Source organism: Cetorhinus maximus, chromosome 26 (assembly GCF_964194155.1).
Source record: "Cetorhinus maximus chromosome 26, sCetMax3.hap1.1, whole genome shotgun sequence".
Taxonomy (NCBI): domain Eukaryota; kingdom Metazoa; phylum Chordata; class Chondrichthyes; order Lamniformes; family Cetorhinidae; genus Cetorhinus; species Cetorhinus maximus.
Window position 1 is genome coordinate 3,583,404 of NC_135904.1, and position 22,855 is coordinate 3,606,258.

The following is a 22,855-nucleotide window of genomic DNA, read 5'->3' on the forward strand; positions in this document are numbered from 1 at the left end:
AGCTTAGATATAATGGACAGAATTTTCTGGCTGACGTACGGGTGGTGGAGCCCGCATGTCAGCGCTTAAAATGTCACGCGAGCGTCCCAACGTCAGCGCGCGGCATCGCGATATTTAGGTCGGCGGGTGCGCTATGCAGCGGGACGCGCGCCCGCCATTAATTAAAGGCCTCGTTAAGGCCCTTAACTTGCCAATCGACGAGGATTTTGAGGGGCCCATGCGAACTTCAGCTGAAGTTCGCACGGGCCCAACGGGCAGGTGATTTTTAAATCAAAACTCATGCACTGGCGGGATCTGTGGACACAGAGGGTTTATTCATGTTTTTCATGAAGTATTTAATGCAGAAAGTGTTTTAAGCTTGCCTGTGTGATTGTTAGCAGTTCACATCGATTTCCAAGAGCTTTTTGTGTACTTTGAAGCTTCAGCTCACCAGTCTGCAGACAGTAATCTTTCTCGGGCCTGCAGCTTTCCGGAGGCCTCCATTTAGCCTGGGTATGTGTTCTGACATCTCCACTGGAGGCAGCTCCTCTGAGGAGGAAGGGAGGGATAGAATAAGGAGGAGGCCAGGAGTGGACAATCAGCGTCCAGGGGAGCCACCTTTGGGAGGCCAGGCACAGGCACAAGGGGCACAGGGTCAAGAGGTTGTCCAAGGTGGAAGGGGCCGCAGAAGACGTCACTATCCTGCTGCTAGGGTATACATGCAGCAAAGCAGCTCCCTCAATATGACTGAGGTGCAGTGCCGAAGGAGGCTCTGTCTCTCAAGGGAGACAGTCAACTATATCTGTCAGATGATTGGCCCTGAGATCTCCCCTAACTGTGTGGGTGGACACCCCATGCCAGCGGCTCTGAAGCTCACAGTTGCCCTCCACTTCTATGCCTCTGGCTCCTTCTAGAGCTCGGTGGGTGATCTTTGCGGTGTCTCCCAATCAGCAGTCCACACTTGTGTCAAGCAGGTTATAGACGCTCTGTTCAAACGGGCATTGACCTTCATCCACTTCCGCTGTGACTAGGCAAGTCAGGCACAGCAAGCCAGAGGCTTCACGGCCATTGCTGGCTTCCCCTGCGTCCAGGGTGCTATAGACTGTACACATGTGGCCATCAAGGCGCCAGCAGGTGAGCCCAGTGCCTTCATCAACAGGAAGGGCTTCCACTCAATGAACGTGGAGATAGTGTGTGATCACAGGATGCAGATTCTGCAAGGTACCCAGGCAGCTCCCACGACGCCTACATCTTCAGACACTCCCAGGTGCCGGGGGCTCTTCGGTGCTCTGGCTTGGCTGGTGAGTGACAAGGGCTATCCCCTCCGAAGGTGGCTCATGACCCCTCTCCGCCGTCCAAGAACAGAAGCTGAGGAGCGCTACATTAGGAGCCAGGGCACCACAAGGGCTGTGGTGGAGAGAGCCATTGGTCTTCTCAAGATGTGCTTTCGTTGCCTGGACCGCTCAGGGGGCGCACTCCAGTACCCCCTAGATCACGTCTCTCTGATAGTGGTAGCATGCTGCACTCTGCACAATCTTGCGCTGGAAAGTGGGGATGCAGTTGATGATAAAGACCTTGATGCAGTGGATGAGGCTGCACATGATGTATCCAGCAGTGGCTCAGAGGATGAGGAAGCACAGGGCGATGATGAGGGGCAGCACGCCAACCCGCTACTACACCAAGGAGGCAGGGACACCCGGGACACTTTAATCCAGCGAACCTTCAGCTAGTTCCACACACATCAATCAGCAGGACCAACGTTGCCTGGCGCCTCCACACGTGGCACTTAGGTACTACATCTTCCACCTCATAAGCTGCAACTAAGTTCTTAGTGCAGAAACATCAATGTCCACTCAAACACTCGAGACGTCTGTGAAACATACAAATGCAGCACAAAGGAAACACCCTCAACCATGGTCAGAAAACTGGACTTTATTCCATCCAACATCAAAGAGAAACGGCTCTCTTACAAACATAACTATTTGTTCACTAATCTAAGGCCAACACAAAATCACCAGTGACATACCCGTGGAGTGCCGAACTTGCCTTATGCTTTCGTTTGCGGGTGCTACATCTAAGTGCCGCCCCATCGCTCAGAGTGGCTTGTGAGACAGCCTGCTGACTCTGCTGTCCTGTCGGCCTCGATGACCTTAGCGGGCGTCCTTAGGCCCGTGGAGCCTGTGATGGCCCCGCCTGGGAGGGTGTGACCAATTCCAGAACTGGCACCTCTCCAGTTGTCGCAGCCTCAACGGATGCAACGGTCACTGGCAGAGGGGCGGAGGAGCTGTTGCCCTCATCTGGAGTGCCCTGAGAGGAGCTCAAAGCGACGACCACTCGTGGCCATTACCGCTGTGAGGGCTTGCGGGTCAGAGCGTAACCCAATCAGAAGAGTCTCAATCCGATCGGAGCCCCTCTCCATGAGAGTTGCCAATCTCTCAGTGGAGGAAGCGTGAAGCTCTGCCCTAAGGTTTATGCCTTCACTTGCACTCTGCCTGGACTCTTCCACCGCAGAGACCAACTGAAGCACAGCCTCATGCAACCCTGCCAGATGCTCCCGCGAATCCTGCCGCTTGCCCTGCAGCTGCTGCATTGGTGACATCTCCAGAGGCACATCATCACTGCCGGACTCGGCATGTGCCTGGTCCCCTGCAGCCCTCCGGCTGCTGGTGCCATCGGCACTCTCTGTCCCTGCTATCTCCTCCAGCGATTGTGAAGTGCCCTCTCCACTCTGCCCCGGGACACTAGCCGACGTTATATACCCCACCGAGGTGTGTGTGGCTGCGCTGGTGCCTGGCTGGCTGAAATGATGTGCCGCAAGTTGCACGTCTTGGCCCTCAGGTGTGGAGGGTGGGGGGGGGGCTCCGGTCTTGTTGGCCGTGCCCATGCGGTGGTGATGCTGAAATTAACAACAAGGACAGTGCATCAGTTAGCGTTCAGTCAGTAACACCTTTCATCCCTTTTCCCCACCAGCTTCATAAGCCGCTCACCCTTCAAGACCCTAAGGAGACGAACATTGGTGGGGTGGAAAAGAGTCAAGAGGAGGCTCAAACATTAGACACGCATACAGACAGGCTGGTCAGATGACCTAAGGAATGCCACATGGAATGTTATGTGGTATTGGAGAGGGGACAGTGCAGAGGTACCTGACCTGGATGCACGCTGGCCTGCGAGTTGCGGTGATGAGGAAATTTGCAAACACTTACAACATTTGCCGTGGAGCACAGGAGTTTGACAGGTCACATTATTGACCTTCATACCGTTATGAGGGGCATAGAATGGGTCGGCAGAAGGCAACATTTCCCCTTGGCGCAGGGATGAGTAACGTAGTGGCATCTATTTAAGTTGAGTGCCATGAGGTTGATAGGTGAGGTGCTGAGGATCTTTTGGACAGAGTAATGTGGGACTCTCTGCCTGATAGGGTGGTGGAGGTACCAACCCTCCTAAGATGCAAAACGTCTTTGGCTGTGCAGCAGCAATGCCATGGCATGTTAGGCCATGGGGATAGTGGTCACAAATGGGATAAGGCGACTTTGGAAGGTGCTGGAGACGCACATTCTCAAGGGGCCAAGGGACCTTTGTGTATGACCCACACGTCTGAGTGCCTCAGTCTGTGAGTGAGCAGTGTTGCAGCATTGACGATTGCACCAACCATCAGTGGTTTGGATGGTGGGCAAACAGAGTGGATGGGACTGTGGACCTCATACCTGGCCGCTGCACCCCAGCCTCGCCGCCATCCTGGCTGCCTGCCTCCTCCCCAGCTCCATGGCCTGCTCCTCGTAGGTGGTGAGGCACTGGAGCAGGGCGCTCCCTGTGATTGTGTTCAGTTTTTGCCTGCAGAACAGAGGACTTATTGAGGTTGATCACTCATGTACTCTGCATGCGCACGCCGCACCCCAACCATAGTGGCCCATCTGAGGCCTCCAGTGGCTCCTGTCCACACTACTGGTGATCAGCCCCCTGAATATAGTACGGCTGGTCCCAACCCCCACCCCCAACAGACACCTTGGACACATTCGGCGTCCATCTCTTTGAATAACACACAGGTCTTAGCGCCCATGGCAAGGAGGCGCAACTAGGTGTGGCGCCGAGGCCAGCAGATGGCTCTTGGCCACGACACCTTGAGGCTCCCCTTCCACCATCTCATTACCATCAATAAGACGTGTTGGAGTTCTGAGTATGTGTCTAGCTGCCTCCCCTGCAGGTTGCCCCCAGACTACTCAAATGCGACGAACACCAACATATGCTGCGGGGAGAACCCATCTTCTCCTCAACCACTAAGGCTGATTAAGCATGGTCACTATCTGTTTGCCCACCCAGCGTGTGCCAAATGCCCAATGCAGTAATGACAGTAAGACGTGGTGGGGGGTGGGGGCTGCTCAAAGGCTAAGGCTACCTGCTGGGTCAAATGGCCAAGGCGACATGGTACTTACCCTTCCAGAGCGCAACAAATCATTGAATCGTTTGCAGCACTGCGTCCCTGTGTGCCACACATAATCATGGGCGCTTACTGTGTCACCCACCTCCTCTCACGCCTGCCTGGGGACATGGGGGGCCCTCCTTCTCTCACCCTCCAATTACAAAATATCCTGATGGCTGGACACCTCTTCGAGGAGGACAGCAAGGCATGCATCAGACAAGCGAGGGGCACGGTGGACCCCTGCTTCCCCCTCTCCCTCCACCTCCTCCCCCTCATCCTCCTCCGCTCTGAAAGCAGCCTGTCTCTCTCTGTGAGCGGCCATGGTGCACAGCCTCAACGAGGCTGCCTGGCCACTCTTAATACAGACTGACGGTTCCCCATTGGAACCAGTGGTCTGAACACGCCCGCCTCCGCAACGAGTTTCCCGTTCTACATGGGAGTTGCTAACCCGCTGGGCGGGCAGCGGCAATTGGCTGGCCGCCCACTGTCGAGTCAGTCGGGCCTGCCTGCCCGTCAAGGGCAAAATTCTGCCCAATATATTTTCAAAAGGCCTTCAATAGGTACTGTCTGATATATTCATAACTAAGGTCAGACATGTAGAGACAGGGTAAGTAGTAGAATGAATAGCAAGCTTTCTATAAACAGAACATAAATAGAGGTTTTAACTCCAATTAGAAAAAGGTGAAAGTGGTGCTTCGACTAGGATTGTTGCTATTTACATAAACAATTTGGAGTCTGAAATCAGAAGTGCAATTTCAAAATTTGCAGATAACACCAAATTGGAGTTAGAGTTAATAGAGAAGAGGACTGTGACAAAATACAAGAAGACATTAAAGAGCTTGCAGAATGGACATGTAATTGGTAAATGAATTTATGGAGAAGTATGCAGCGGTACATTTTGATAGGAAGGTTAAGGAGGCCATATGTTGTTTGAAAAATAAGTTTTTGAATGACAGAGGAGCAGACAGATTTGAGGGGTACATATTTACAAATCAGTAAAAATAGTAATTTGGAAAAAAAACAAAGAGCCATACAGCCTGTTTCCAAAGGAGTAGAATTGAAATGCTAAGAAGTTCTGTTAAACTTGTATAAAACCTTGATTAGACCAGACTCTGAGTCCTGTGTATAGTCTGGTCGCCATATTATAAAAGGATATAGAGGCTCTGAAAAAGATGCAAAAAAAAATTATCAGGATGATACCAGAACTGAGAGGTTATACCGATCAGGAAAGATTGAACAAATTGGGGCTTTTTTCTTTAGAAAAGAGAAGACTGAGGGATGACTTGATAGAAGTCTTTAAGATTATGAAAGTGTAGGCGTACAGAATATGTTTCTACTAGCAGAGGCGACCAATAATAGGGGCCATAAATACAAGATAGTGCCTAACAAATCCAATAGGGAATTCAGAAGAAACTTATTTACCCAGAAAGTGGAACTTGTTACCACAGGGAGTAATTGAGGCAATTTGTATAGATACAGTTAAAGGGAAGCTAAATTAACACATGACAAGTGGATTAGAAGGATATGTTTATGGACTTGGATGAAGAAAGGAGGGAGGAGGCTTGTATGGAGTACAGCATAGACTTGTTGGTTGAATGACCTGTTCCTGTGCTGTACATACAATGCAATGTACCCTCTAGGGAACTTTTCCAAGAAGAAAATTCCTCCATAATCTCGAATGCTATCAAAAACAAACTCCAATATTAACTTAGGCTAATGTGAGGTAATTCTATAGATTATACTGTGGCTTGAACAGAGCTAGAGACCAGCTGCTTCATTGATTATTTAACCAGCTAGGCATATACTTATTCTGATAGCCTTTTAGAACATAAGAAATAGGAACAGGAATAGACCATTCAGCCGCTCGAGCATGCTCCACCATTCAATAAGATCATGGCTGATCTGCTTGTGTTTCGAATTCCACAAGCCTTTTACACTTTCCATAACTAGCATTTTTTGACTTGAGTGTACTTGTTCCTGGGTATTGGAATTGAGGAGGTACAAAATGAGGAATTCCATTCCCTCAGTCTCATGATGAAATCTGTGATCTGAACCATTTAGTTTTGGAGACTTTTTAAAGATAAAGAGCATGAAATAAGGAAATGCCTTTTTACCCATCCAGCTTGCTTCTTCTCAGACCAGTACAATCAGCTGCGTCATGGTCTCTGATCCACTCATTTCATCTCTTGAGGGAAGATTCTGTCACCCTTCCCCCACAAAGATAAATCAATGGGAATGATTTTCTCAGTGGAATTTCTAATGAAAATATAAATGCATTTCATGAACATGTTTTCCAATTTCACTAGAAATATAAAACAGAGGAAATTGTCGTGCATTTATTTATGATGTCGCTACACTATACCCAGAATACTGATCTAACCATATATTCTACATTATTCATGCTTCACTGGTTCCTGTCCTATAATGGGTAGTTGTGCTTTGTGGAGTAATCATGTTGCTTTCTTGTTTTTTAAAGGACATTGAAATAGAGGAACAATCCCATTTTGCCATGGTGAACACAAAGACTGCAGCTCCAACTGTGGTAGTAAGTACATTGTAGCAGAGACTCAGAAAAATGGTTCAATTTTTTCATACAATAATTAGTTGCAATTATTTTAGTACTCTCTGCATTAACTAATGTCTCTTTAGTGCATTATAAGGGGACAAGAGGATGCTGAATGAAAAGTGAAGAAACTTAGAGGAGGGACACTAAGATGATGATCAGGTGGACCTGCCTTATAGAGGCTTATGAAGCCAGAGAGGTAGCAAAATAAGAGTGGTTTAGAAGAGAATTCCATAGGGCACGGGGTGAACCTCTTGTCCTAGAGAGTGTATGTGTAGTAGACATATTTGATATATTCTTGCGAGGATCCTGATTCTCCCCCCACCCCCCACCTTGCCCTGGTCTGCTCCAGTCACTCACCTCTTGCGGTTGAGAAGACTGCTTTGTCTCCTGACTTTACAAGTGGTGCTTTAAGCTGCCTTTTCAAAAAAATATATATTGTTCGTGAGATCTGAATGATGTTGACATGACTGTATTTATTGCCCGTTCTTAGTTATGCTGAGGAAGTGGTGGGTCTTCTTGAAGTGCTACAGTCTTTAGATCCGTGCACTCACATGAGTGTTGGGTGGGGAATTCCATGACAGTGACACATAGCAATATTTATCCAAGTCAGAATGGTATTTTACTAGGAGGGGAACTTGCCTGTTAGAAATGAGACAACCCAGATCAGTTTTTCACTCACGTTTGACATTTAATAAAAAAATCTATTTAGTAAACAAAAGTAAACTACTTTGCCATAAAAACTTCACATTTTGTTTCACATGTATTTTAATGAGTTTTATGATGGTTTGAATTAATCACTGTACAAAGAGAATATTTAGTTACTGAAATCAGTAGTTGAGACATTAACAGTTTTTACTTCTGTAGCAGCTGGTTTTATGCCAAGCAGAGAAGGTTCTGGATGAAGTAGACTGGCTGATCACAAAGCTGAAGGGCCAGCTGAGCTCCGACAAAGAATTGACAGGTAAAGGGCCCAGGGCCTGATAGTCTACGTCCCAGGGCATTAACGGAGGTGGCCATGGAAATAGTGGATGCGTTGGTTGTCATTTTCCAAAATTCTATAGATTCTGGAACAGTCCCGGCAGATTGGAAGGTGGCAAATGTAACCCCATTATTTAAAAAAGGAGGGAAAAAACAGGAAATTACAGACTGGTTAGCCTAACATCAGTGGCAGGGAAAATGCTAGTCTATTATAAAGGATGTGATAACAGGACACTTAGAAAATATCAACAGGATTAAACAAATTCAACATGGATTTATGAAAGGGGAATCGTGTTTGACAAACCCACTGGCCCTTTTTGAGGACGTAACTAGCAGAATAGATAAGGGAGAACCAGTGGATGTGATGTATTTGGATTTTCAGAAAGCATTTGATAAAGTCCCACATAAGAGGTTAGTGTGCAAAATTAAAGCACGTGGGATTGGGGGTAATATATTGGCATGGATTGAGAATCGATTAGCACACTGGAAACAGAGAGTAGGAATAAATGGGTCTTTTTTAGAGTGGCAGGTGGTGACCAGTGGGGTACTGCAGGGATCATTGCTTGGGCCCCAGCTATTTACAATATGTATCAATGATCTGGATGAAGGAACCAAATGTAATATTCCCAAGTTTGCTGACGACACAAAACTTAGGTGGGAATGTGAATGGTGAGGAGGATGCTAAGAGGCTGCAAGGCGATTTAGACGAGTTGAGTGAGTGGGCAAATACATGGCAGATGCAGTATAACATGGATAAGTGTGAAGTTATCCACTGTGATAGAAAAAACAGAATGGCAGGGTATTATTTAAATGGTGATAGATTGAGAAATGTTGATGTACAAAGGGACCTGGGTGTCCTTGTACACCAATCACTGAAAGCAAGCATGCAGGTGCAGCAAGTAGTTAAGAAAGCAAATGGTATGTTGGCCTTCATTGCAAGAGGACCTCCAAGTACCAGGAGCAAGGATGTCTTACTGCAGCAATAAATGACATTGGTGAGACCACACTTGAGTATAGTATGCAGTTTTGATTTCATTACCTGAGAGGACATACTTGCCATAGAGGGAGTGCAGCAAAGGTTCACCAGACTGATTCCTGGGATGGCAGGATTATCATATATGAGATTGGGCCGTAGAGGCCTGTATTCACTAGAGTTTAGGAGAATGAGAGGGTATCTCATTGAAACATATAAAATTCTCTCAGGGCTGGACAGACTAGATAAAGGAATGATGTTTTCTCTGCCTGGGGGGTGTCTAGAACAAGGGATTGCAATCTCAGGATACAGGGCAGGCCATTTAGGACTGAGGAGAAACTTTCTCTTGGAGGGTGGTGAACCTGTGGAATTCTCTACTACAGAAGGCTGCGGAGGCCAAGTCACTGAATATATTTAAGAAGAAAAAAGATAGATTTCTAGACTCGAAAGGCATCAATAGGTATGGAGAGAGAGCGGGAGTATGGCGTTGAGATAGAGGATCAACCATGATATTGAATGGCAGAGCAGGCTCCAATGACCTACACCTGCTTCTATTTTTTATGTTTCTGTGGATAGTTGCAGGTGAACAGTGAGTGACTTCACAGTGTGTCAGGGAGTCACTGGAGCAGTGAACAGTCATATAATAACGTGTTTAGTTTATTTATTTAATTTATCAGTGAAGGAACTGCTATAACTAGCTTCAAATTAACACTGGAGGTGAAATATTTGCAATACTTGTGATGACGACTACAATAGTCTCATTGCTCTTTCTAATTGTTTTGATTATATGTTTAGAAGGATGATTGTTTACTTGGTCTTCTGAGAGATATGACCACAAAATGAAACATGCACACCTGAGAGAAAAAGCTTCCTGTAACCTTCTACCTGTTTTCTTTCCTCATCTTCACTCCAGGAGGCATTGACTTATATTGGGATATGGTTATATATATCCAGTCACCCATCATCCAAATGATTATTCTTCATATCCTCTCCAAGCTCATCTTGTCCATGAGACCCACCTCCTCCCCTCCAAACTGCTGGCCCCCATATTACCTGATTGAATGATTCTCTCTCCTCAGTTATGTCCCCATCCCCTTCAAATCTGCTGCCAACCGTAGTTTGAATAGAATTAGTCTTTCAGTAGAATTGACTGCAAAGTGGAGGTGACTACATAACCAATGAGGACAATCTTTAGCTATCAAGGAGGAGCTTACAGGTTGTAACTCAAACTCTCATCAACTTGGATGCTCATATTAAATTCAACATTTGTTCTCCATCCTAGATGAGAGCTCTCAAGTATCAACTGCAAGAGAACCTGTAGAGAAAGCTATTGTCCTTCAACTAGGCACCCTCCTGACAGCTTTCCATGAGCTTATTCAGACATCCATTCCACCTGGGAGCTGTGTGGACATTCTCCTGAAAGAGCTAGGCAAAATGTACAGCATTCTTACCTCATTGGTGAAATATGTAAGTATGCAGAGCTCAGCTCCTGCTTAATCCTGACAAATTACTGATATACTTGGACCATGATTACAATGTGATGGAGGTATTGTTTACAATGCACTTAACTTTAACGGGTGGATTTTCTTCTCGTTTCTTGCTCAAAATCATAGCAGATAATGATATAAAAAAGGGGTGAAATTGGATGGTGAGGTGAACCACCACTGTATAACTCTGACCTGAATTTCCTTTCCCATTCACCATTCAGGAGTGGCGGGGGAGACTGGGAGAGCAAAATAAAAAGAAAACAGAAAAATAATAAGTATTAAAAAATGAAGTTTCTCTTTTTATTCTTTAATGGGGTTTGTGTCACTGGCAAGGCCAGCATTTGTTGTCCAACCTTAATTGCTCTTGAGAAGGTGGTGGTGAGTCACCTTCATGAACCATTACAGTCTGAATTTTCACTAGCATTATGATACAACAAATATAAAAACAAAAAACTATTGCAGATGCTGGAAATCCAAAACAAAAACAGAATTACCTGGAAAAACTCAGCAGGTCTGGCAGCATTGGCGGATCTCCGCCGATGCTGCCAGACCTGCTGAGTTTTTCCAGGTAATTCTGTTTTTGTTTATGATACAACAGAGTGGCTTGCCAGGCCATGTCAGAGGACAGTTAAGATTCAACCACATTGCTGTAGTTCTGGAGTTACATGTAGGCCAGACCAGGTGGCAGATTTCCTTCCCTAAAGGACATTGATCTTCTCGCAGTGGTAGGATTCGAACACAAGTTCCAAGTCCAGTGCCTTAGACCTCTTGGCCACACTACTGGGGTGCAGGGCACCTAAAAATGGAATTGAACCACTCTGTCACTAGATAGCTACAGGTTTGAAGCCTGCACCTCAGACCACTGAAGGTCATCCAGGCAAAAACAACACCGCACTCTCAATGAGGTAGTATCTGTTTGTCCAAATGGGGCTGCTAAATCTTTGGCAGCGGTGCGATGGTGAACCAGATAGGGTTTTATGACAGTGGATGATGATTTCATGGTCACCATTACTGAGAATAGCTTTCAATTCCAGATTTATTCCACCAGCTGCCATGGTGGGATTTGAACCCATGTCCTAGATCATTAGCCTGCACCTCTGGATTACTAGTCCATCATTACCACTACGCCACCATCTTTTAAGGGTTTAATAGATAATTGCATGAAACTTGGTACCTTGATAGGTGAACAGTTGACGATTCTTCTGTCAAAACGATCACAATGGAGAATGAATGCGTTCGGCCATAGAACAACCTCACGTCATTGTTCAATCCCAGTTTCAGGACCCAATCTGACCATACTTCATCTTTTTCTTACCCTAAATGCACTCTAGTCCCTACTAAATCGAGCCAATCTGGTTTCCTTTTGAATGTTTCTTGGGCAATTTACATGAAGGAGGGAGAATTGCCAGTGTTTTCTCTTCCTTCTCCTGGTACACCAACTGGCCAATCTAACAGGGATTATGTAGATTGCGAAGAGGACCAGGGAGGAGCACCCTTGTTTTAACAGTATTACTGAAACATTTCTCTGAGTGTCTGGTAATTCTGCTATCTGTGGATCCGGTCGTTTTAGATTAATGGGAGGAGCTGAACATCCCAACCATATGAGAAAATGCTTATTTCAACTTAACTATATGGTATCCTAACTTTTCATTTCTTTTGTACACCCACACAGTATATCCAGGGTTACACAGGACATGTGGCACATCTTCCTGCAAGGTTTGAGAAGTTGGTGGGTATAAAATTATTGATTCTTATTTTCTGAAACTGTCTACTCCCCTTTTTATTAAAAACATTGACATAAGGTGTATTTTTCAGATGAATATTTCACAAGACAATGGAATGGGTGTAGGCCATTCAGCCACTATAGCTTGTTCAACTAATCTGTTAGTTTATGGTTGATCTGTAATTCAACTCCACTTACTTACCTTTTCTCCATATCCCTTGACGCCATTACCAAACAAAAATATATATCAATCTCAGCCTTGAAAATGTCAGTTAACAGGATCAGTAGTTTTTTTGGGTTGCAAGAATTCCAGGTCTGTAACACCCTTTCTGTCAAATGTTCTTCGATTTCACACTTGAATGATCTAGTTCTCATTTTAAGATTATGCTAACTTGCTCTAAATTCCTTACAAAGGGAAAACAGTTTATCTATCGTTGAATTCCTTTATCATTTTAAACACCTTGGTTTAGATCACCTCAACCTTCTAAACACAAGGGAATACAAACCTTTCTACAACCTGTCCTTATAATTTAACCTTTACAGGCCCAGTATCATTCTATATTCTGGTGAATCTGTGCTGCACCCTCTCCAAGGCCAATATATCTTGAATGAGAAGTGCCCAAAACTAAAGCAGTATCCAGATGGTGCCTGATTAAGGCTCTGCACAACTGAAATACTTCCTCAATTTTTTATGCCCTGTTGAGATAAATATCAATATTCTTTTTGACTGCATTTTGTATCTGTACACAAGTTTTGTGATGCGTCTAAATGGAATCCTAACTCCCTTTGCTCCTCCACAACTCCTAGTTTCTCCCTATCAAGAAAACATTCCAGTTTTACTTTCACAGGTTCAAAGATAGATGACTTCAAATGTCCCCCACATCGAGTTTCATCTGCTATAATTTTGCCCATTCACTTAGCCTGTGACGCTCTGTATCTTCCTTCCAAACAGCACTGGGGTGTTTGTATAACATACGGACTGCAACAGTTCAAGAAGGCAGCACACCACCACCACCTTAAGGGCAATAAGGGATGGGCAATAAATGCTGGCCTAGCTAGTGGCACCCACATCCCACAAATGAATAAAAAAAACTTGCTGTTTCCATCTACACAACTGGCTATGCCTCCTAATTTAGTGTAATTTGAAGAACTTAGATATATACTCCTCTATTCCTTCAAGTTATTAACATATACAATGAAAAGCTTGAGGCCTCAGTACACATCCCTAGGGTATGTTCAGAGTACATTCCTTTTATCCCTACTTTCTGTCCCTTAGCTCCCAACCAATTCCCATTTGACATTGCAAGACTGCTTTTGATTCCATGTTTCATTTTTTGACGATCCCCTATGTGAAATGAGTGCCTTCTGAAAGTACATAATACACAACATCCAATAAGCACTCCCCTATTCACCATACCCACCTCAAAAAATTCAACTAGATTATTCTACTAGCTAGGTGATCTACCCTTTACAAATCCACACTTTACACTATTTGAGCAGCTCGTACTTGTCCAAGCGCTGAGCCACTCGTTTCCTGATGGCGGATTCCAGTAACTTCCCCACAACTGATAGATCTGTCGTTGCCTAGTTTGACCCTTCCTCACTTTCTAAATAAAGGAGTGATATTTGCAATTTTCTAATTCATGGGCACAATTCCTAAACCTGCAAGAGCTTTGGAATATTATGACCAACACTTCTGAAATTCCCCCACCCCTCCATTTCTTTTCATACTTTGATACCTGGAAATCATCAGGTCGTGGAGATTTGTGTATCTGAAATCTTATTATTTCTTCATTACTATTTTCTTATTTGAATTAAATCCACTCAGTTCCCCCCCCCCCATTACTTACTTTTAGATTTCCCTGTACTAGTGGTACTTGCTCCTTTCTTCACCAGGGAAACCGGTTAAAACTGCTCATTTTACAAGTCTGCCATTTTCTTATAGTAATCTATCTTTATTGGACCCACATTTCCCTGAGCTGGACTTTTCCTATTGCTATCTCTTGCAAGTATTTTTATATTTCCTCTTTGCATTTCCTATTACTTTCATTTTATTCTAGGCCAGCCCTGATTCCCACATGACTTACTGGGCAAAGGCACCTCAGTTGGTATATATTGCTCTCTCTCTCGATTGCTGTGTATTTAATTTAAAGAGCACCCTCTTCATGTAAAAGCATCGGGCACATCTTTTTCTTATTTGTTAGCAAATGAAGAACATGATGTAATTTGTCTCCAAAGGAATAATTGTGTCATCTACAAACCATGTGCAACAGCAGTTCTCACCCTCAAATACAGTAGTGCTATCAATGAAGACAGTGCCCTTTTATTAAATCTTGCTATTTTATACACATTGCATAGATTCTACTGTATTTTGTAGTTGAAGCCTTTTTACAAGCAATGGTACCACAAGGGGGCAGCAAATCAATGCTTTGGTAATTCCTGAGTTGCAAACTGATGCCAATGCTGGTTGGCAGGATGGATTAAAAAGTTTGATTTACATCATGTTTTGTTCACTCCTGAAAATGGTGACTTGGTTTCACGGGCACCAGCAGCATTCCCGTGTCCACTCTGTGTTTATATCTGGACAGTGCCAGTAGGCTATTAAACTATGATTACATCCTTACTTGAAGTGTATATAGACACATGTTGGGTCTCAACATTGGGTCACTGAATGCCAGTCAGAACTGTAGCTGATTCTCCTTCCCTGGCACTGAGGCCAATCAGCACCCCTCCTTTTTTACCAATTACTATCTGTTAACTCAGTACAGATCATAGATTGAACCTGACACTTTGCTGGTTTGTATACCTGAGTTACACACCAGTATATTTATCCACAGAGCCACTGGGTGGAGTCAGCTTTTTGTGTTTCTTCATTAATATGTTCTTCCCCCTCCAGCTCATGCGCCATTTCTTAGCCAAAAGAAAAAGCAGACAATCTGGCCCTTCCACTGGTGATTAGCTAGGAAACAATTAAGGGTGTCCTGGAGTGTAAACCTGGTAGTTCATGCCTTTTTTGCCCTTGTGGGGAACAGCTGATGAAGCTTTATATTGTTTTTTCCCCATCCTTGCTGGAACGGACAATATTGGGTTTTTGTCCATTAGGAAATTGCAGTTCCAACCTGCTGTCCTGCCATCCAAGGCATACTATATTCAAGAACACATGTTAATAAAGCACCTTTACATTAGAAAAACTTCCCAGGCACTTTTTGGGCATAATCAAAAAAAACGGATACAGAGCCACAGAATGAGATGTAAGGAAACGGTGAAGTAAAAGATTGGTCGAAGAGCAGTGTGGACCACACACATTAGGCTGAGGGATGACCTGCTTTGAGGCTCTGGCAGTACCATGAGATCACAAGAACAGCCGAGAAATGACACTTCCTTTGATTTTAGTTTGTTTTCTATTCTGTTCCATGGAGCTTGGTAACTCTCCCATTGTTGCAGCAAGATCAGGAGCTGAGCAGCACCTGAGAGCAAATCTGCATCCCTCCACTACATGATGTGTTGAAGTCCTTACAGTCTGCCTTCATGGAATAGGTATATGATATACAGTCAATTGAGGAGTAAAGTCTTTGATTTGTTGCCTGTAGGTTAAGCTTTCAGGATCACACCTGACCCCACAGTGCTATGCTTTCATAACCTATGTTCAGGTAGGTAACAATTCATCTTTACTACTTATTCATGCAGTTGTATATGATTTTTCTCAATTTCTGTACATTTTAAGATGTAATTTAATATTTGTTTGCCGGGGGCAAGTGTTGGATATTTCCGGAAACCGATATTGTGTATCCAGTAATGTTGCAGAATGGTTATGTTGCATAAATCAGGCACATCTGATTGTTATTTCTCTTAGTTGTCAACAGAAATAATAAATTTATTTCCAGCCTTGAAGGTGTAAGATTGCGTGGGCACTTTCTGCCCTTTGGCATCACACCCAAGTCAGCAGACTTTGACAGGGTTAGGGGAGAGGTGGTGAAAAGAGGAGGACATCACAAACAAGCTTAATCGTGTTCTCACCTGATGCAAACACATGCACATTCCCGTAAGACTCATCAAATAGGAATTACGGACAGAAACTCTGACTGATATTTCTGCCAACCTGAGGCAACTCGTAGCAACCTCCAAAATCTTGAATAACTCAAGAATGGACCAGGATCGAACTTGCAACCTACACTTATTGTTTCATGGCACACCATGTCTGAGCTATTATAGCCTGTTTTAGTGTAAATAAATGACTAAGTTAAGTATAGATATGATCAAATTATGGGCTCTTTCAGCTTACACTTTAAAATATTATTGAAAAACATTTGTAATTTAGTTGTGTATTTGTTTTAAATATCTGCCAATTCTATTCAGTGAAGGCCCTAAAAGTTTCAAATTGTAATTTATATTCCATTTAGTTTTAGGTTGTAGCTCTTGTAACTTTGAGTGTTTTGTTACCGGTTTGGAGCTTGGTGGAGGAAGGAAAATGTTGACCATTCGAATTCTAACTCTTGAGCTTTCCCAAACAGAATATCCAGAGTGAGACAATGAGCTTTGGAGGAGGTGCAGAAAAGAAAAAAGACAAGAAGAAAGAGATGGCAGCCATAACTGCAGCAACGGTATAGGATCTGTAAAATCCATAACTTAGTTCAGGGGCCTTCTGTTAACATAAATACAAATGAGGAAGGCCATTCAGCTATCTTGGTTTATCCATTCTAAATAATCCTATAGCCTTCACATGGAATCATTTAAGAACCAATAGATGATGCAAAGGTTTTGCCTCTGACTATCAAGGAATCGAATCCATGTGTTGATTACTCCTGTGTGAAGAAGAGTTTCCTGATAAACTAGTAAATGGCAAATTTAAGTCTGAGCGTGTAGCTCCTTGCCCCACAAAATACTTAAGTAATTTTATATGAAAATTTGGTACAATATTATATACATCCATATCTTTGCTCATGATTTAGACCCCTTAAGAGGGATAATGACAATTACTACGTTGTCTAAAGATACATTCAGTAGGCACAGATAGAAGAGGAATTGTATTCTGAGGGTTCAAAGGCATTACATTGAGAATTCAATTCAAGCATGTTAGACACAGCACTTTTAATAGATCCTTACACCTGGCATAAATTTAATGTGATTTTTATTTTAGTTTTCCCCTCCTCACTCTTGGGGTGTGGGACCACAGGTATTGGCAGCCCTCCAGCCCAGCTAAATGGTCACTGTTCACACATCCATGATGTTATGCCAGCAGCAGAGGAGGACATGACCCTAATCTCTCTTAACATCCATGAACAGAACTTCCAGCAAAGGATTTTTTAAATTAAAAATACAACCATTATTATTAATTTAATTATAAAGAAATTATCTGAGTGAATTTTAGCACTGAGGTTTCACCCAATTTTGTGGCAGGATTGTTATTTCAAATCAAACTTGTGTGTGACATAGCAAGAGGGCATGTATGTTGGCAACACCTCTTTTGCCCCACCAGTTTTCTCCTAAAGATGCTGACTTTTGTTGGGACACAAATCTACAATTGTCAGCAGTGGTCATTGGATAATAGCTGCCAATGGCAACACAAGGGAAAAAAGGCAAATTAAAGTGTTCACATAGACTGGGAAATTGAACATGAAATCTTCTCTGGCTCCGTGCTGTATCCTGTGTTGCTTTGAACCATGAGGCCAAGTGGAAATGCCAGTGTGTCCATAAAATGCCTGACTTCTGGCTTTAGTTCCGGTGTTTTATCCACATTCAAAATATTACTATAACACTCTCACCGGGAAATAAACTTATAATCATGGAGATCTTCATAAATAATTGTAGATTTTGTGCATTTATGTACATTCATTCAAAGGATGTGGTGTGATCATTATCCTGCCTTTCATTGACCTGCTGCATGTAGTCTTTTGTTCTGACAATAATTTACATCTCTACTGTTGTACATACAGGCTCGAGTGCTCCGTGAAACTAAGCCAATACCCAACCTTATATTTGCCATTGAGCAATATGAGAAATTTCTGATTCATCTTACCAAGAAATCAAAGGTAGGTAGCTATTTCTCTACTTCTGTTAGGGGAATAGTATTAGAGTTTTTATTTCATTTTAGTCAGAAATATTACATTATCACGGAGAGACAAAGGACACTGAAGAAAATAAAGACAGTTTATCCTGAGGGAACTTAATTTCCTTTATAATCCCAACTGTGGCACCAGTATGAAGTGTTACTAATCAGAAAAGAGCCATTAGGCCCAACATGTCTACCTCTCTCTTTCGCTGATCAATCACAATCAAATCCACAAGTTTTGATTCGTCTGGCTAGACCCTTCAACTATTTCTCTCTCCAGAAATACAAGAAATCGCCTCGAGTACACTTATACTTTTTTCAATATACATTCCTGATAATTTATGGACACCTCATGGGTAAAGAAGTAAAACTTCTGATTTGTCTTATTGCAAAGTAGGTTTTAGTTCTAGCCCCTGTGATTTGAGCCTTTTGTCACTGAACAATGTTCCTGGATCAGTTTTGTGAACCTGCTCATTATCTTGAAAACAAACCTAACCTCTCATCAATTACATTTCTGAAACATGTTGCTCTCCTCTACCTTTCCAAAAGCAGTAATATCCTTCCTCTTATCAACTGCCCAAAACTGTGTACAGTGCACCAAATAAAGACCATTAAGTTATGCAAAAATTAGCAAAACACCTGAGTCAGGACAAGTTTTTTTTTTGCTGCTGCTCTGAACAGTTTGATTTCCAGATTATTGACAAACTTAGATACAGATTTTCCACTTTATGCCTAGTGCAACATTGCAAAATACAATTTATGTAAACTAAGCTGGTTCTTTTTCACCAGAAACTGTTGATCAAAGCTGCTCGGCCCATCTTGGCTAATCCATCCAGAAAGCTGCAGTTGTTCACTTTCTTCCTGCCTCCTAACTACAGCACCTGACTAGTTCTTAAGTGATTACATGTCTTTACTTTCCATTCTGAAAGAACCTATATTGATATGTTCTAAAATTATCTTTCATTAGTTTGGATCTATGCTTCCCTTTCTACTGTTGCAATTTAATTTGCATTTACCTTTTGTCTATTGTTAACTCATTTATAACAATTGCGCCTGATCCTACAAAGAGTAAACAAGTCATTTTTGAAAATCTGCCACAGGCTGTGCTTCAATATTCTGCACTTTCTCAATCTACTAATTTTTTTTTTGTCTCTTGTAGGTGAACTTGATGCAGTATATGAAGCTCAGCACATCAAGGGATTTTCGGATTAATGCAGCCACATTGGACGCAGCACTCCAGGAACAGGAAGCGGAGGAAATCCAGGATGAAGCAGATGATCAAGTAAAGATGGAAAAGCACTTTGTATCATTTCAGCATTACAACCCAATATTTTTATGAAGGCCCAAGCAATGTTTTGATCAAAGATCACTCTCAACTGCTGTAATGTAGAACACCAGGGAGGGGGTACATCTCTGCACCTGCAATTCCTCACACTGAGTTAATTTCTGTGTGAATACACTGCCCCAGAGGAAAAGGGGGAAGGAAGTACAGGGTCACTAGTTTATTAAATAGTTCTATTTTAATGTGGTCTTTTTATTTGTACGGGAGCTAAGAGAACCCTAACAGGATTCCATCCATTGATGCTGGGGAGCAAGTAAGGGGAAAGCTCTGAAGCCCATCTTGGATGGCTGTGAATGAAAGCTTGGCACATGGTGCAGCAAGTCTCTTGAGGGAGCTGTAAATGATCTCAGGCAATGAATGCCTCAGTTACATCATCTTTATTCCCCTTAAATACTTTACATATTTCACAGATGTCAGCTTAGTTTTTTAACTAAGAAACAACATTACTTTATTTAATCGTGGTTACTCAACATAAGTGCAGCTTAACAAATTGTTGAGGGATAAGGACAGTAGGCACATGGGAACACCACCAACTGGAAGTTCCCTTCCAAGTCATTCACCATCCTGACTTGGAAATATATCGCCGTTCCTTCACTGTCACTGGGTCAAAATCCTGGAACTCCCTCCCTAACAACACTGCAGGTGTACCTATACCACATGAACTGCAGCGGTTCAAGAAGACAGCTCATCACCACCTTCTCAAGGGCAATTAGGGATGGGTAATAAATGCTGGCCTAACCCACATCCTGCAAATGAATAAAAAAGGCAAGCCTGCTGTGGTCACTGTGATTATATCAAAAGCATTCTAAAGAGAAATTTTACAAATGCATTATTGATATCACTACATAAATAGCAGCCATAACAATTCTTACCTAATTACATACAAAAAAAATGCAGGTGGTTAAAGCACAGAGGATTTTATATTAATGTCAGGAATTCCACACAGTAGGAGTGGAAAGGAATCTGAACTGTATGCTTCGAGTAAATGGGCGAGTCAACTCCCTTCTGATTGGCGAGAGGTAATGAGGAGTGTCTGCAATGAGTATGGAGCACACAATTATAGTGAGAGCTGTGCCAAGTAGCGTGCTTATCCTAAGAGACTTTAAATACACCCAGTTATTATTGCTACCCAATGGTGTTAATCCCTGACCCATGAATAATCACTGGGAAATGATCACGTTGATTTGCCAAGTGGTTGTTCATAGCTCATACTGATACAATTATAGTAATTACAGCACAGGAAAGAGAGAAGTCTTACAGCATTACTGAAATTATGTGTTAAGTGAAGCAAATACATTTAAATAGAGGTTTGTATGTTGTACAATTAATATACCAGAACTTTTTACTCTCATTCTCTAGTCAAATATCACTGTAGATGAAAACCAGGAAAACAGAGAACCAAAGAAGAAGAGGAGAAAAAGATGAAACTGTAACATCAAGGGCAGATGGTGTGTCCAATAAGTGTGGACATTAGGTTTGAATTTCCACCCATCTGAATTATTCAAAATGCAATCATCCTTCTCCAGACTTTTTCATCTCTACCATGCTTACTTGAATCATTTCCCATCTTGACATTCTTGTGAAGTTTCATCAATTTATATAAGTTGATCATCAGGGAAAAACACATTCACAAGTGAGACCTGATAATTGGGTTAGCTGTCTTGTTGCTTCCCTGAAGTTGTCTTTGTGTAGCTTTCTTGTTTTATGTTTGTTTTCTTTTGTGAAGAGTCCCATTTGTTTTTTCAATGATTTGATAAATATCTAGTGCTTCTCCTGCAGAAAAAATATACATTTTTTAAAACTTCTATAAAATGAAAAATGCATAATTATTAAAATAAAACTTTAACTCTTACTTTTCCAATTGAGAGGTGTTGTCTTTCATTAATGAACATGTCCAGATAGGCATATACAGATGGGCCAATTCCATGAATAATCATTTGGTTGGATGTGCTCTAAATGAGATTTTGTGAAGAAATTTCATTTTTCAATAAATGTTTGCATGGATCGAGCACAAGGATTTTGGTGGCGGCAGCTACGAGAGAGATCCACTCTCTAAAGCCACTGATGCTTGCTGAGGTACACTTCCTCAAGTGTTAGTAACTCCATTGCCTCATCCAACTGCAAACTCTTCTAGTGACTGTCAACAGACTTTTTGGCTACTGAGGCAACTCAGTCAAGTCAAATCCTATCACTCCACGTACTTCCCAATGGACATCTATATGAAGCAATAAGGGGAGGCAGTGGCATAGTGATATTGTTACTGGACTGGTAATCCAGAGACCCAGGGTTTGAATCCCACAACAGCAGATGGTGGAATTTGAATTCAATAAAAATCTGGAATTAAAGTCTAATGATGACCTTGAAACCATTGTTGATTGTCGTAAAAACCCATCTGGTTCACTAATGTCCTTCAGGGAAGGAAATCTGTCCCTACCTGGTCTGGCCTATACGTGACTCCAGATCCACAGTAATGTGGTTGATTCTGACACAGCTGAGTGGCTTGCTAGGCCATTTCAAACTGCTAAAAAGTGAATAAAAAGGATTGAAACTGGACTTAGACACTGGAAAGGACAAGGGCAAACCCAGCCTCGTTGACCCTGCAAAGTCCTTCTTACTAACATCTCGACCTTGTGCCAAAATTGGGAGGACTGTCAAGCAACAGCCTGACATAATCACACCCTCGGAATCATACCGTACAGATCATGTCTCAGATACCACCATCACCACCCCTGGGTATGTCCTGTCCCACCGGCAGGACAGACCCAGCAGAGGTGGCGGCACAGTGGTAAACAGTTGGTTGGGAGTTGCCCTGGGAGTCCTCAACATTGACTCTGGCCTCTATGAAGTTTCATGGCATCAGGTCACCCATGGGCAAGGAAACCTGCTAATTACCATGTATCAACCCCCCCGCCCAGCTGATGAATCAGTACTCCTCCATGTTGACCACTACTTGGAGAAAGCATTGAGGGTGGCAAGGGCACAGAATGTACTCTGGGTGGGGGACTTCAATGTCCATCACCAAGAATGGTTTGGTAGCACCACCACAGACTGAGCTGGCTGAGTCCTAAAGGTTATAGCTGCTAGACTGGGTCTGCTGCAGGTGGTGAGGGAAAAACATACTTGACCTTATCCTCACCAACCTGCCTACCACAGATGCATCTGTCCATGACAGTATCAGTAGGAGTGACCACCACAGTGTCCATCTGGAGACGAAGTCCCGCTTTCACATTGATGATACCTTCCATCATGTTGTGTGGCACTACCACCATGCTAAATGGGATAGATTTCAAACAGATCTATCAACTCAAGACTGGTCATCCATGAGGTGCTGTGGGACATCA

General features: G+C 43.1%; 2 protein-coding genes and 1 non-coding gene across 5 annotated transcripts in view; 1 reads left to right on the forward strand and 2 right to left on the reverse strand.

Annotated features, from left to right (window-relative positions):
- fanci (FA complementation group I) overlaps nucleotides 1-21,363 on the forward strand; it is a 77,135-nt gene extending 55,772 nt beyond the window's left edge. For 2 of the 3 annotated variants that reach the window (XM_078529988.1, XM_078529990.1), the window contains 9 exons: nucleotides 6,873-6,941; nucleotides 7,827-7,923; nucleotides 10,196-10,380; nucleotides 12,073-12,129; nucleotides 15,714-15,773; nucleotides 16,635-16,724; nucleotides 18,057-18,152; nucleotides 19,332-19,454; nucleotides 20,874-21,363. In XM_078529988.1, coding sequence (XP_078386114.1) covers nucleotides 6,873-6,941; nucleotides 7,827-7,923; nucleotides 10,196-10,380; nucleotides 12,073-12,129; nucleotides 15,714-15,773; nucleotides 16,635-16,724; nucleotides 18,057-18,152; nucleotides 19,332-19,454; nucleotides 20,874-20,939 — 843 coding nt within the window. In that variant the 3' untranslated portion in view covers nucleotides 20,940-21,363. The remainder of the gene's footprint in view (nucleotides 1-6,872; nucleotides 6,942-7,826; nucleotides 7,924-10,195; nucleotides 10,381-12,072; nucleotides 12,130-15,713; nucleotides 15,774-16,634; nucleotides 16,725-18,056; nucleotides 18,153-19,331; nucleotides 19,455-20,873) is intronic. The other variant, XM_078529989.1, reaches the window with a different exon arrangement.
- On the reverse strand, nucleotides 11,194-11,279 carry trnastop-uca (transfer RNA opal suppressor (anticodon UCA)). The gene has a single exon. It is a non-coding gene; the product is annotated as a tRNA-Sec (tRNA).
- The window catches only part of polg (polymerase (DNA directed), gamma), a 50,226-nt gene continuing 44,505 nt past the window's right edge, over nucleotides 17,135-22,855 (reverse strand). Inside the window, exon 23 of the mRNA XM_078529992.1 lies at nucleotides 17,135-21,287. Coding sequence (XP_078386118.1) covers nucleotides 21,217-21,287 — 71 coding nt within the window. The 3' untranslated portion in view covers nucleotides 17,135-21,216. The remainder of the gene's footprint in view (nucleotides 21,288-22,855) is intronic.